At 36.1% G+C, this 16,274-nt stretch overlaps 2 protein-coding genes and 1 pseudogene across 3 annotated transcripts in view; 1 reads left to right on the forward strand and 2 right to left on the reverse strand.

Moving 5' to 3' along the window:
• Calcrl (calcitonin receptor like receptor) overlaps nucleotides 1-10,617 on the reverse strand; it is an 87,166-nt gene extending 76,549 nt beyond the window's left edge. For both annotated transcript variants that reach the window (XM_031370814.1, XM_031370813.1), the window contains exon 1: nucleotides 10,365-10,617. The gene's annotated coding sequence lies outside the window, so the exon portion shown is untranslated. The remainder of the gene's footprint in view (nucleotides 1-10,364) is intronic.
• Nucleotides 10,618-12,326: 1,709 nt separating this feature from the next.
• Nucleotides 12,327-12,445, reverse strand: LOC116092752 (annotated as a pseudogene).
• Nucleotides 12,446-13,358: 913 nt separating this feature from the next.
• LOC116091675 (repetitive proline-rich cell wall protein 2-like) lies at nucleotides 13,359-14,201 on the forward strand. The gene has a single exon (XM_031373209.1). It carries the CDS (start codon nucleotides 13,359-13,361, stop codon nucleotides 14,199-14,201), a length of 843 nt encoding a protein of 280 aa, XP_031229069.1.
• Nucleotides 14,202-16,274: the final 2,073 nt, after the last annotated feature.

Genomic DNA, 16,274 nt, shown 5'->3' on the forward strand with positions numbered 1-16,274 from the left:
GCCATGTGACATGCAGTTGGAAAGTTTAAGAATTAAATGGTAGAAAAGAATGGCAGCAAGAAGTCATTTTGATTTTGATTTTTAGCAGTCCTTAGTCAGTACAGAGCATAATTAATTAGTCCAGTGCAGTTAATTGCTCACGGTTTAAAACTCTAACCACTGTTGCTACTAGATAATAAAGGTAAGATATGGCAAACTACGGTGTATATTTTCATTCATTATGCTCTGAATATATGTTGTCTATATTCGAATATAATGGGCATCACTCTTTTTCCTCCATAAACTTTGTATTTATGAATTATATAAACACCTGGGCTCAGAGTAAATGCCACTGAGCTATTTCTTCATGAATGAATGGTTAGCTCTATGACTCTCAAGAAAATGAGAAATCTAAATAACAAAAGATTGGTTGTATTTTTATAACTTGTGAATTATATCAACTCAGAAAATACATTTGGTGAAAATCAAACATGGAGCATTTGAAAAATAAAGATTTTATTTAGTCCCTCTCTACTTGTATGTGTGTGTGTGTGTGTGTGTGTGTGTGTGTGTGTGTATACACGCGCGCACTCACGTGCAGATGTATATGTATGTGTGTGTGCGTATCAGTCTGTTTCTGTACATATAAATGCATATTCTGAGTTTATAAAATAGAGCTTTGACTTTAACTTTAATAAATCTACAGAACTGAATACATATGAAGGACATTGAGAATTAGCATTCCTTATAGAGTTTTTATTTAATACTTGTTGATCAGTGTTTAAAAGCTTAACAGTTCACATATAGCAGTCATATCTCAGTGCCTATTAAACTTCTTTTACTGTTAAACTAAACTTGCATTCTCACACATGTGACTTTTCAAACGCTTGATTTGCTTTCTTTCATCTCCAGCGCTAAGGCTTTTTGCTTTTGTACATGACCTAGCTCCATTGTCCAGAAAGGCAGTAAGTAATGGAGTAAGGCTTTGCCGGGAGCCAACGGCTGGCAAGTTTGCCAGTTTCAACAATAATTCTGCCAGTTCAACCATTGTTTGGCCTCTTGTGGAAAGGCTTCAACACTTTGTGTCAAAATACTGGGCTCCATTCTCATTTAACTAGTTGGAAGGGTCATTCCTTGGAATTCAAGTGAAACTTGAGCACCAAACTCATCGCAGAAAGCATCTTTACCAGTTTACGTTCCCTCACAAAGACAGTGTAGGGATATGGATTAGATTACCCTAAGAGCAATAAAGGTCGTCATTGGTTTCTGGACATTTTCTCTTTGGATAGGTACAGAGATTCTAACACATTCAGAACTGAAGCTCCAGCATCCAAAGCCACGAAGTTAATGTACAGTGTTCTGTGATGTAGAGAGCAGCACAGAAAATCCGTTCATTTAATCCTTCATGGAGCAACTGTAAGGAGCTGTGACATTCAGGCATTTCTAGAAGAGTGTTTAGAACACTAGTGAAATGTACAAAAGGAAGGAACATGTTAAAGGAATACGCAAAGTTGAAAAATGTAAAGCAGTTATGCAAATTACAATAGACTAATTGTTGCAAGGTGCTTATTATTATAGGAAAAGTCCAGTTCGTATTACATAGCTGGCAAGCACGAGAGGACAGTGGTGGGGTAAGGATTTAGTTGGTTTAAAGTAGTGACTTGAGCAGAGCTCACACAAAATGGCTAACATCAGTCATACTGTAGGGAGGTGAGAGACTGTGGCATGTTGACATCTGAGAGAACATTTACATTCATTAAAAGAAACATACAGAAAGCTAGATCTAATACTTATCTCCCTTAAATTTTTGTTGATTTTGTATTAGAGGTACTAGCTTGAAGTCCGTTTTCTAGAACTGAGGAGCTCCACAAAGGGAAGGAGGAATTCTAAGGTCTGTATGCTTAAGACTCCTGTGCCCGTGGTTAATGAGGAGCGGGGTTAGTTTTCATAGCTAATGTGTTTCCTGGCTGGAGAGACCTAGCTGTTTTTCTACAAAGCATAAATGATCTCTAGACCTAAGAAAGCCTTCTAAAGACACACAGCTTTGGGTGCTGTTGGCTGCCTCTGAATTAGGAAAAGTCCATTAAAGTAGGTTTGTAAAATGTACTCAGGTCTGCAACTTCACAAGTTACATGAAAGGGTTGCAAAACATGATCTTTGAAATATTGAAGTTCAAGAACTTGATGAATACATTTGACCTTTAGCATCAGTTTGAAAACTATACATTCAATGGGTATTCTTTTTAAAAATTGCCAAACTCTAATATAAAACCTGTTAATTATATTATGTGCAATTTGAACTAATGCATATAGTCCTAGAACTAGGTTGGATGCAACATGAGTTATTAAATATGGACATACTGATTCTTTTTTTTTTTTTTTTTTTTTTTTTTTTTTTTTTTTTTTTTTGGTTTTTCAAGACAGGGTTTCTCTGTGTATCCCTGGCTGTCCTGGAACTCACTCTGTAGACCAGGCTGGCCTCGAACTCAGAAATCCACCTGCCTCTGACTCCCAAGTGCTGGGATTAAAGGCGTGTGCCACCACCGCCCGGCCTGATTTTATTTTTAAAAAAATAGATGTAGTTAAAGAGAATAATTTTCTTAAGCATAAAACTTTGAAAAGTGGCACCAGTAATTTGAAGAGGAAGGCTTTCAAGTAAGATCTGTTCAAATAGTAGGATTTCAACAGTGTTGGATCCTTCAAATTAATTCAATTTCTCATATTATTTTCCTTAGTTATACACTTTCCATATGATTGTACTATGCTATATTCCATATTTTAAGTCTTAAAATGATTATAATATAGTGATATGGTGTTTAATCATAGTACATATTACTATTTAAAGAACAAAATTCAATACAAATAAAATATATCAAAATTAACAAAGAGTTGTCAATGTGGTCCTCAACTTAAGAAGGCCTTACCATGTGAAAAGTCCTATGCTGGTTTTAAAGACACCTGGCACAAGGCTTCTGTTCTGGGCAACAGCCAAATATCTTGGATAGAGGTGCAAACTCAGTTTATTCTACTGTGAATAGTGTTTCTCATTTTGTCACAAGACCAGTGGCCAGTTGTTTAAGTGGAGTGTTGTCTAAAGTATCAGAGTTTGACATATCAGATATTTTCTGTATCCAATATTAATCTGGACAGTTCTGGGCTATAGATGAAACATGAGAAGGTAACCACTCTAAAATAAGGAATCGGATGGATTCCACGCCGCTGTCATTGCATGTGCCTGTGTTAGGGCATTCTGAGCAGCTTTGACCTTTCACACTTTAGCAGTGAAGGTTCCTTTACTTCCACTGTCATTTAATTCCACTGTCAATGCCATGCAGGTTAATCCTAGTATCTTAAAAGAAATAATTATATAGTCAAATGTGTTATTACAGAGGTGTTCCCTGTGGGATTAAACCATGATGTGAAGAGTACAAAGGATGATGTCTGCCTCAAAGTGTGCCACCATGACAGCAGATTTTAATTTGGATAGCAAAGCAAATGGGAAAACCCCTCTGCAGAGGGGACACTGGAACCACACTCCATCAGACAGGAGGGTCTAAGAACTCCTTACAATTGCATTTTTTAAATATGTGTCTCTGTGACTGGCATTCATCTGCGTGCTTATTGTCTCTTCAGGTTCACTACATTCTCCAGAGGGTCAGAATTTACAAATACTCAAAATCAAGCTCTTACAACAAATTATATTCAAATCTTTCAAAAACCAGAATGTGTTTTTCCATCTTGGACAGCAATTCTTGAGGAATTTTAATACATAAGGAAACATGTGTTTACCATCAAAAAGTAATTAGAAATATCTACTATAAGACAGTCTAAAAACCCAAATAACAAAAAAGACTTTTAATTACATAAAATGAGTTTACTAGGTCATCCACAATATCTTTTTATTTTAAACTTCTATGGATGTTATAGTATTCACAACCCAAATTTTCTTGACACTCTTGACAGCTATTTATTTTTTATTTATTTTTTTTTTATTTTAGACAGCATCTCACCCCCAACCCATGCTATCCTAGAACCTATTAGTTAGCCCAAGCCAATCTCTAACGTGGGGCAATCCTCCCAAGATGGCGTCTTACCAAGGTAAACCTCCTGCCCCAGCTTCATAATTGCTGGAATTACACATACAAGCCATCATGTTTGTATATATTCTATATACAACATGTTATATTCTAGGTTAATGTAGAAATAGTGACTAAGATTTTGCTCTGCTGCATGCTATATGAGGATGATAATCTCTTTGATTGTAAACTTGCCCATGTCCCATAATATGAATAGGGTATATTCTCATTGTCTGAGTGTTGGTTTTAAGAATGAACCTGTGTACAGATGCACATTGTGGCCTCAGTTGGATTTCAAAAGGACCTGATGATCTGCAAAATTTCTCAAGCATTTACTTATACCCAAATATTCTGCTATACATATTCTGTGTATTTTCTCACATACTTTACACTAAACATTATAGAGCAGTGTGGTTATCACTTAAAATTTGTAGATGATGGGAGAGAACAAACAAGTGGTAAACTTGAAATTCAAATGTGGATGTTGTAGGCTACCTGTGTGTACACAACATACACGAATATCTAAAGCAATTGAATAAAATTGTTTTTCTTTATTCAATAAAGCATATTGGGATGTTTTTACAAAAGTTTTTAATACAAACTTCATTGAAATTAAGTTCCTGAAGGAGCAGGTTTTATAGGCAGCCTGCTTTATAAAATACTAAACCTTTTTTTAATCCTTATTAAGCTAAGCAAGTCTACATTTAGCCTCTCATAATAAAAACAGCTGCAGAACTATTAAAAACAGTTTTGTATTGATTAAATCATTTCTTCATAATCTTAATTATCATTTCCTAATAAAATGTTATATATTTCTCCCTGATACTTTTACCTATGTCCCAAATTTCTATTCAAATTATACTTAGAAAGTAGACTAAATTGATGTGTGTGTGTGTGTGTGTGTGTGTGTGTGTGTGTGTGTGTGTGTGTGTGTATAACTGCATAAATATTGGTCTTGGGTTAGTGTTTGGATACAAGACAAATGTTTACTAGTTTTCATTGTCAAAGTCACCTTTATCTGTTCAAGAACACAGGAGAAGTCTTCTAGGGAACTGAGATGTCATCAGAACATTCTTGCAAGCCAATCTGTTGTTTATTTAGCACTCCAAATGACGCTTTGAAGATTTCCTAGAGGTTTTCTTTTTCCCAGAAACACACACATTTATAAGAAACCATCAAATTTAAATATTAGGTATTTAAAATTCCGTTGTCACACAAAAAATCTGCTATAAATTATAACATATTTTTTCTTTTTTTTATTAGATGTTTTGTTTATTTACATTTCAAATGTTATCCCCTTTCCTGGTTATCACTCCAGAAAAAAACATCCTATTCCCTCCCCTCTCCCCCTGCTCACCAACCCACCCTCTCCTGCTTCCTGGCCCTGGCATTCCCCTACACTGGGGCATAGAGCCTTCACTGGGCCAAGGGCCTCTCCTTCCATTGATGACCCACTAAGCCACCCTCTGCTACATATGCAGCTGGAGCCATGAGTCCCACCATGTGCAGTCTTTGGTTGGTGGTTTAGTCCGTGGGAGCTCTGAGGGTACCAGTTAGTTCATATTGTTGTTCCTCCTATGAGGCTGCAAACCCCCTCAGCTCCGTGAGTCCTTTCTCTAGCTCCTTCATTGGGGACCCTGTGCTCAGTCTGGAAACTACAACTGGACTCAGGTAAAGTTAAACCTAAATAGAGTACTAATGATAAGCTTTTTACAACAATGTATGTTCTACAAAGGTAATTTCTTTTAGGTTTTTTTAAATGGTGTACTGTTAAAAGGAACAGGATTTCTCTGAAAAACAGATTTCATCCAAAGACTGTAATAAAATAGTTATAGCTTCAATATCATAGGATTATTAAATAATTAATCTATTATTTTTTAACTTGGGCTTCTGTCATTTGGGGTGAGCTTAATGTTTTGTCCTTTTAGTTGGCTAAAATGTTAAAAACGTCACATTATTTTATTAAAACCATGTATCAATTCGATTAAACTCCTTTACTTTTAAAAACCTCAGTACACTACTTTGACCATATTTGCAAGCAGTATGTTAATATGTTCATGTTACATACTAAAATGTTACATAAAGAAGCCATCTGAGAAGAAAGAGAGAGAGAGAGAGAGAGAGAGAGAAAGAAAGAAGGAAGGAAAGAAGGAAAGAAAGAAAGAAGGAAAGAAAGAAAGAAAGAAGGAAGGAAGGAAAGAACGGAGTTCTGTACAAATATACTTTGTCACTGGGTGGTGGTAGTTTAAGCCTTTAATCCCAGTACACAGGAGGCTGAGGTAAATGAATCTCTGTGAGTTCGAGGCCAGCCTAGTTTACAGAGTGAGTTCTAGAACAGTCAGGACCCAGTCTTGAAAAAACACATTTAATTCCTGATTTATTCTGAATTTTAGAATTTAAAATGAAGATTACTAACTGGTCCCCAGCTGATGAGAGAACAAATATTTCTCTGGGTGCAGTTTTGGAGTCCAGTCTCTGGATGAACTCTACACATGTTTTTTTTTTCTTAAATGTGTGTATGTGTGTGTGTGTGTGTATGTGTGTAACTTATCACATGATAATAATTCTAGCAAACTAGGAAATCCTAACTCAGTTAACCTTAAAAATTAAATTTTTTCTTTTCCCTAAGATAACATTAATTTAAAAACTGAATTAATTTTAAAAGTATTGAGATTATTTGACTTAAACCAATTTATTGGTAAATATCATAATACTAATTACACATGAAAAATCATCACCTGGATTTACTGAGAAATTTCTGCTTTCCTAAGAATTGCAATGGAATACAAAATGTATGCATGCCCTCTGATCAAATAAATATTAAGATATTATTATAGCTTATATTCACATGTTTTTCATTGTTCCTGAAACATAACTTCATACTTATTCTCCAAATTTTACAATTAATTGTATTCCACCTATTGTTGCAGTAAACATTCAACTATGATCATATATATTTAAAGTTACACACAAATTTAAAACTAACAAAAGCATTGAGGTATTTAATGTATTGTTTCCACTTCTTTCTCCAGTTACCTAAAACTTAAAGTGGGCAAACTGCAGGTACTTGGAGTTTGTGTAACTGCCATTAAAGAAAGATTTTTAGGCAGGAAGAGAATTTCCATGAGAACAAATGGAAATGTTTCATAGAAAATGACTGGCAAGCCTCGTTAGGATGCAGATCTTATTTTTAGTTTCTCAAAATTTTCTCTCTACACAATTGCATCAGAATACTTTTACATGTTAAATGAGATTTTTAAATAATTTAATACTGTAGTAATTTCTTTGGTTAAAAAAAAAAGATTACATTCAAGAAAAAATATGTGTTTAGAGTCATGCACAGACTGGATTCCAAAACTGCACCTGGAGAAATGTTTGTTCTCACATCAGTTGGGTACCAGTTAGTCATCTTCAGTGGTAAGTTCTAGAATTCAGAATAAGTCAGAGTGAAGTCGTACTGTGGTATTGATCTCCTGTCTTCCATTAACACTATTGTGAGATGTAATTTATGTTAATGCTTTAAAGGTTTTCTAGATCCCAAACAAAGACAAGGAATTGGGTTCTTGGACTATCTTTGTATTCTGAAAAGGTGACATCATTGTACCTCTAAAAGCAGAATTAACTTGACTAGATTCAAAGTTGTACATAAAGCATGAAATGTAGTTTAGTGAATTTGTTTTTGACACTCTAAAGGTGATTGTATTAATTTGTCTACAAAAATTCAAAACAATTCTGAATAAATAGTTACTATCAAAATGTAAGCAGAGATAAACTGATAACATGTTATTATTGTACTGGCTCCAAATAGCCATCTAAATATATCAAACTACAAATAGAATATTGTAGGTAAAACATATTTCAGATCACGTGGGTCATGACTATTGTGAATTCTGTTTTTAATTGACATATTTAGAACTTGCCTAAGATCATACCCATTGATTTTGTTTTGTTTTTTGTTTTTGTTTTTGCTTTTTTGTTTTTTGATGCTACAAGGAAATACTGCCTGTAAAATTAAACTAATACTGTGGATAAAAACATGGTTAAATTCTCAGACATTGTTTACTCATTTTAAAAGCCACATTTACTCTAGAATGATATAAATTCTTATTTTAATGTCCTTGTTATAAACTCAGATAATTTCTTTGCCTAATGACCATCAATATTTATTGCCTGGCATTTTTCTGCTATGACTTTTGGTAATAAGGATTGTTTTAAATAATGCTATTAATATAGATGAGGATATTAAAATAAATTATACAAGACGATTTTGAAACATTAATTCAATAAAAATCAGAAGAGTTTGCGGAGGTTCTAATTTATAATAGTTTATTAATATAATACTTAATTTAAGAAAATAATCTGCCGGCAGTAGTGGCACATGCCTTTAATCCCAACACTTAGGAGGCAGAGGCAGGTGGGGTTCTGAGTTTGAGGCCAGCCTGGTCTACAGAGTGAGTTCCAGGATAGCCAGTGCTACATAGAGAAACCCTGTCTGGAAAAACCAAAAGGAAAAAGAAAAAAAGAAAATAATCTGGCTTAGAATAATGCTTTTCAATTTCTGCCCCTATATATGACATTGGGTTATTTAATGTGTTGATTTCACTCCTTTCTCCAGTTACCTAATATCTACGTGTAATAAGTCATATCTTAAAAACACCTTATCTATTTTTACATCTCAGGGAACTCGGTATAATTTAAAAACAAATAAATAAAAACATAAATCAGCTGCAAAGCTTTTAAAATTTACAAGTGTACAAATTAATATTTCCATTACATTGGAAAGCATGTGGAAACTGAGCCAAAAATCACTGAAGAGTTACTCAGGATGCGTTTGTAATATACTGTTTATATGCCAGGCTACTAGAGATTGAACTCAGGATGCGTTTGTAATATACTGTTTATATGCCAGGCTACTAGAGATTGAACTCCGAATGCTGACATTGAAAAATCACTGAAGAGTTACTCAGGATGCGTTTGTAATATACTGTTCATATGCCAGGCTGCTAGAGATGAACTCTGAATGCTGACATTGAAAAATCACTGAAGAGTTACTCAGGATGCATTTGTAATATACTGTTCATATGCCAGGCTACTAGAGATTGAACTCAGGATGCGTTTGTAATATACTGTTCATATGCCAGGCTACTAGAGATTGAACTCCGAATGCTGACATTGAAAGGCATCTTGCAGTTTATATTTCACTTAACTAAGAAAACATAGAATTTAATAAGTTATGCTAATAAGCACAATTTGAATTCAAAACTGCTGTCTTCCATTCCTACGCCTTAAATTCTCATGACGGTCTGCACTGTGGCAAGAGAGTACTGCAGATGCTTCATCTCAGCAGCACCGTAGAAAATCTAATTTAATTCCTCTGCTTAATGAGCTAATCCACTTGCTCACCGTGTCTCTGTTTATGTATTTATATAGACTCCTTTCACACTCTTCCCCCGCAGGTTTCCAGGATAGTTGAAGTAACACAACTCTAAGCTTAAGAGTTTAAAAACCATGAAGTAATCTAAAAATCACTACATTTTCTTAACCCTGGGCAGTTGCGGGGGTTTTGGTTGGTTGGTTGTTGGTTGGGGTTTTTTGTTTATTTGCTTTGGTTTGGTTTGGTTTTCTCCTTACATTATTTGTAAGATACCCATGATATTAATACAGTGGAAACAGTTCCCCTCAAACAAAACAAAACAAATAACAACAAAAACAAAGGAAAACCAAAAGGGGGGTGTTTGCACAAATCTAGCAACAAAGAACAATGAAAATTCCATTGGTTCCCTAGTTAAGAGGTGTAAGTGTCAAAAGAAGTGGAAAGCAAACTGAAGTCCAAGCCGGTGGCTTTTCTTCTTAATCCTGCTTTGTGTTCAGCCACACAGGAAGACTCTGGGACCCCGTGAGTCTTCTGCCATCCCTTCCTTAGAATACTGATTATGTGGAAAATTTGAAAGACCCTTCCTGGGGTGCAAATGTTTTCCAGCTGTCAGGACTTGTGCTAGTAGTAGAACTAACTTTAAATGGTATTCTTTCCTGACTAAGGTATTTGTTCAGAAACTTGCCTTATAGCCCGTTCACATCGCTATTAATTGCTAAATTTATTTTCTAAAGTATCACTGTAAATACTCTTATGCACTAGTAATAGATTTTGTGTACATTCTGGAGTAAGACTCTCTAGGATCCCTATGTAGAATAAATGAAGCGGTTTCAACGTTATTTCAATGCCACTTACTAAATTCTTCGTAGAAACATTGTCAAACTACCTAAGAATAGTGCTGAGAATACATATGTTCATTTTGAGTAATACACTTACCCGGCACAGCTCCGAAGGAAATTCTGTGTGAATAGTCTCAGGAGGGAGTTTGATTTTCTGAGATACTGCAGAAGAGTTTCCCCGGAGGCGAGGTGTGGAAGAGTCAAAGCTCTGCAATGTGGTCCTGCAGGCAGCAGCGTGAGGTCCAGGCAACAGATCCCGCCGGTCCTAAGGCAGAAGTGCACGGCTGCGAAGAGAGGATTTGTTCTGAGTAGATGGGGAGTGTTGTCAGATTGTAAGCGATCAGCAGCAGAAGGGAAACATCACAGCTTCCTGTTACATCACCCCGCCCCGCCTGCACTTAGTGTTAGGTTACTTTCTTTCTCAAATAGCTTACCCCAGGAAAGGAGCAGCAACTCCCTTCTCACTCTGACAAGAGCAAGAAGCAGCCTGAACAGACAGAGATCCTTTGCTGTATGAACACATTGTTACCAGCAAAAGCTGGCTGCCTTTCACCTAGACTGAGTTCTGTTAGAACTTGCTGCCTGTGATTTGAAGGCAATCTAAGTGTAAAAGAATCAAAGGAGTTAGGGGTGTGGGTGTGGGTGTGTGTCGAATTAGAGTTCACAGAACAACCAGGAACAATTTATCTGTCACATCTTTCTTCTTAAATGTACATGGAATTTTGAGCATCAGAATTACTTCGGACTCGATTTTGAGCTCTAACATGTGATCCAACTCCACAATCAATTTTGCATAAGAAGATGAAGAGGCTTCGGGCTGTCTTTTCCAAGAGTTGTATGTACTGTAAAGCCAGATTGTGTATAGAGTGTGAAATCGCTGTACATACTTTTAAACATCTGACGTAATTATGTCACTGTATATAATCTAAACATTCTTAGTATTTGTATCTCAAAATAACCTTCAAGTAAATGTGGCTATATTTTAACACGATATTTCATACAATAAATGAACTTCAATTTTAAAAAAATAAAGTTTTACCTCTAAACATAATTGTATCATAAATATAAGAAATCATTGCAGATGATCGGGGGAAAAGCCTGTAAACCTAAAATATACTTGTTAAGTTTTATATAATATGATAAAGTATGAGATTTTGGCAATAATCATAACTCCTGGAGCCAGACAGCATTAAAAGTCACATGATCTTTGCATCAACTTTCTCATGTACAAACTGGAAAGGATAGATAAAATAATATAATTTACCTGTTTAAACTTTGAATCAACATATTTTATAACATTTAGAAAATGGTAAGCTACTCTAATGACTAAGCAACTCTAATTAGCTACTACTTTCTCACTGCTTCAGCTCAGAGGCACAGACTAATAGGTAAGCTACTACAACCAAGTAGCAAATGAAGTGCTCAGAGTCCTAGCAGATGAGTAATAGCAAGACACAGGATGCAGAATCTCCAAATATCATGTTCCTAAAAGACAGCGCCCTGTTTTTAAACGTTTACTATCTTGATCCACGAAGGAAATTTATTACACAATCTTTAATTCTGTATATGTACATAGAATAGAATGTATCCATATAAAAATATGGGACATAATTGACATCTCAATCACTGAAAAAAAAACGGAAACTCTATGTAAGAAGCTCAATTACACAATGTAGTTTTAAGAGACAGTGATAAACTGGGAAGTTACTTTGTAAACACTTTAGTTTTGCTTTCTATAGGGAACTGTTGAATTATATTTTCATGTGCTGTTTCCTTCAGCTCATGAGATGAAAAGTCAACATTGTAAATCACTTCTGCCTCCTAAAATAATAACTCATTAATCAGAAAAACAGTAAAAAACATTCTTGGGTGAAACTACAGAGTTCTGATGTGTAGTCACATGTTGCATACGGAATCAGGAGGGAAGGAGTAGAGAGTAATCATGTCCCCTTGCAGATGCCTGTACTTGCTGGGACGATCTTGACAGAACTTTTAGGTATGACGTTTACAGCTTAAAGTTCAGGCAAAACAAATACTAGATTTTAACTTCTTTTTTTTAAGCCTACAGCATCCGGTATTCCCAGGCATTCTCCCATTCAAGTACTAACCAGACCCGACCCTGCTTAGCTTCCGAGATCAGACAAGATTGGGCTTATTCAGAGTGGTATGGCCACAAATGATTTTAACTTCTAAATGATCATCATATATGTTCATATATCCGTTTCTAAGGATATCTGACCTCTGAGACACAGACTGGTGTAGACAAAGCTACATACATTTCCAGTAAGTATTAAAGCATTAACATTTTTTGATTCACTTGTTGGATTTGTTCAAACATAGCAAAGTCTTAGTAAGTGAAGAAATTCTTTCTTTGAGATGATGCTTGAAAGATCATAAGTCAACAATCATTCTCCTGTATGATAGATATACATAGTGCTGCTGTAAACGGAGAATTTAATACAACCTGAAGTGTTTAGAATAAGTTATTAGTTGGGCACATAGGTTAATGGCTGTGGTCCATGAAGAGTCTGGATAATTCTTGTTAATATCATACATGTGTCTTTTGTAGAAAGAAAAGTAAACATACTTCCCAATAATAAGGTCATTAAGAGTTAACATGTTATGAACATGAAAAAATATGAATACACACTATATTAATGCATGTTTTAAGGACTTCTGGGAAGCTAGATTATGCCAAGGTATGTAGGAACAAGTGAAAAAATTGGGGAAACTTCTCAAGTGTGTGTTTTAGTATGATACAAATGTTTGGATAGCTATGGCAAAGCTAAATGAAACTATTTCCAAAAATCAATTAGGTGATTCTGAGCCAATGGAGTATTGTTAGTACACTCACTCAGTCTTATATAGTCTACATGTGCTTTATATTGTAATCTTTCCCCAGAACACATTAAAGCTACTTAAAATTATTTGATTAGTGGTGATCAAGTTTGTATTTTCAAACGAACACTAAAAATCGTTCTTTTTCAGGAAATTAAAACCAAATAAGAAGTGTCTTCTGTTTTGACCATTTAAAGGAGAGTGGACAAAGCATGGAAGAAAGCTCCTGGTATAACCACACAAGACATAAACCATGCAAAATGCTCCCATGCAGAGTACTCCCACTCAAAGTGCTCCCATGCAGAGTACACCCACTCAGAGTGCTCCCATGCAGAGTACCCCCATGCAGAGTGCTCCCATGCAGAATGCCCCCACTCAGAGTTCTCCCAGGCAGAGTACCCCCACTCAGAGTGCTCCAATGCAGAATGTCCCCACTCAGAGTGCTCTCATGCAGAGTGCTCCCACTCAGAGTGCTCCAATGCAGAATGCCCCCACTCAGAGTGCCCCCATGCAAAGTACACCCACTCAGAGTGCTCCAATGCAGAATGCCCCCACTCAGAGTGCTCTCATGCAGAGTACACTCACTCAGAGTGCTCCCATGCAGAGTACCCCCATTCAGAGTGCTCCCATGCAGAATGCCCCCACTCAGAGTGCTCCCATACAGAGTACCCCCACTCAGAGTGCTCCAATGCAGAATGCCCCCACTCAGAGTGCTCCCATACAGAGTACCCCCACTCAGAGTGCTCCAATGCAGAGTGCTCCCACTCAGAGTGCTCCAATGCAGAATGCCCCCACTCAGAGTGCTCTCATGCAGAGTGCTCCCACTCAGAATGCTCCAATGCAGAATGCCCCCACTCAGAGTGCTCTCATGCAGAATGCCCCCATTCAGAATACTCCCATGCAGGGTGCTCCCACTCATAGTGCTCTCATGCAAAGTGCTCCCATGCAGAATCTGTGTTTCTGTAAAGTGAAAAATGATGCACACATGGAAGCCATTTTGAGGAACAGTGATATTTGTCCACTTCAAAATTTTACTGCAGGACTTATACCCTCCATTGTGGTCCTTTATGTCGCTCAAAGGTGCCAAAGTCTCTAAATGAAGTAATGGGTCCTCCCCATCATTGAAATGAGGTGGGCCTTGCCTCACAAGACAATTAATCAGGAAGATGCTAATTCTAAGTCTTATTATCCATGAGTTAGACAACTTAAACCAAAATCATGTGTGACAAATTTAGGTTTCTACTGACTAAACTGACCACTTGAGTTTCTATAGCTATTGCCTAGAAACACAGATCTTTAAAAACCAAAACAAAGCCCAACCACATGGAACATGGCATAGATAGCCCATTCCTAGTAAATGTGCCAGAGTCACCAAAGAAAGTACTTTAAAAATTATTTTGTGAAAACGTCCAATTACAATATTCTGAAAGAGCAATTCTTTTGTGTTTTTAATCATGAAAATTTCATTATTTATTTTTAAATACTTGATGTAATTAAAAAGCTAATGTTCTCCAACCTTTATAAAAATTTGCTATTTAAGAAACACATAATTCTTATACACTTACATCAAAAAGAAAATTTATTAAGGAAATAAGTTGACTTCATATTGTACTATTTTACCTAGTAACTGTTGTTAGGAGTTTTTCCAAAGCAAAGAATAATTAATTGCATTTGGTAAGACACTTTCTACCCAATACCATGTCTCCTGAGAGTGACTATGCCATTGCTACAGCTAAAGCACCAATTTTCACTACATATTATTAACCAAAGGTAAATAATAATGTTTTAATGAGTTTTGCTGTGCATTAGATTTTTACAAATGCAAAATGTGAATTTGAAGTGAGCAATCTATGCCTGTCATCCACACAACAAAGTGCTTTCACGAGCCTGTAGTATTTCTTCCAGTGTTTCATAATGTCTTTTCCCAAGAGAGTCAAATTACATCAGAATTGGCCAAACATTTATCTCTTCACAAAGCCTGACTCTTGCTATGTCTTGGTAGGTTTGAACTCTTGTGGGAACTTGTCTGACTAGTGGTGTTCCTGAGAATCTGAAGACGGACTGCTGACAGAAGAAAGAGTAGGTACTGGCAAACAGGAAGGTGGGGCTTAGATGTAACAAACGCCTGCTTTAAGAAAGGTGGAGTGAGCTCTGGCTATAAGCAGGCTGGTAGGGGAGTCATGTTTCTCAGTTCTAAGGGAGTTCTCCTTCCATGCTCAGGAGTGTTCCTGGTTGAGTGAAAAATTGTATATGGTAAATATACAATAGTAATATTGTAGTAAATAAAGACCAAGAATTAAGATTTAAAATAATTCTATTTCTGGAAGAGAGTTCGGGCACATTGAAAATGATGTTTTTTCCTCTCATGGTAGAAATTTATACTGGATGCGTTGTGAAATGCTTCTTGTTTTTGAATACTAATCTTGATTTTGAAAATGAATATTGTGTTTAAATTTGCATTTGACATCTTGAACCCTAGGTCATTTTATAAATGACTAATATATTTGGAAACAAAGTAATCACTAAATTCAGAGACGACAGATAATTTTAATGTTTTCCAATACTAGAAAGCACTATTATTCACTACTGTCATTAGTATAACTTGGGAAATTATGTGTCTTTAGAAATTTATAATTGTTCTACTTTTTTCACATTTTCATTCATTTTATTTACTTCCACCCCATTCTCTAGAATATAAGTATTTATAACTATAAGATGATTTGTAATACATATAATTCATACATTAAGCAGTAATATGATGCACTTTTGCATAAGACTCTGAAGACCCGGGGCAGGGGATGGAGGTTTTTGGTAGTTGAGGCATTAGATATCTACAGTCTTCTCCTGCCACCTAGTGTTAACTGTTCTCAAATTATACACCAGGACTTGTTGACAGGAGTCAAAGTAGAGTCACTCTCAACAACTAGAAAAGATATAGTGCGTTTGCAATCTCTCTCTCTCTCTCTCTCTCTCTCTCTCTCTCTCTCTCTCTCTCTCTCTCTCTCTTTCTCTCTCTCCCTCTCCCTCCCTCTCTCTGTCTCTCTCTCACACTCTCTATGTCTCTGTGTGTGTCCACACATGCACACACATACTTGCATGCACACACATACACACACACCAGTGCTCAGTGTAGGACTTCTTTTTTTTTTTTTTTTTTTTTTTTTTTTTT

Source organism: Mastomys coucha, unplaced genomic scaffold (assembly GCF_008632895.1).
Source record: "Mastomys coucha isolate ucsf_1 unplaced genomic scaffold, UCSF_Mcou_1 pScaffold15, whole genome shotgun sequence".
Classification (NCBI taxonomy): domain Eukaryota; kingdom Metazoa; phylum Chordata; class Mammalia; order Rodentia; family Muridae; genus Mastomys; species Mastomys coucha.

Bases quoted from the DNA above. Each gene is read 5' to 3' on its own strand.
- LOC116091675 (XM_031373209.1), top strand. From the start codon at position 13,359: ATGCAAAATGCTCCCATGCAGAGTACTCCCACTCAAAGTGCTCCCATG.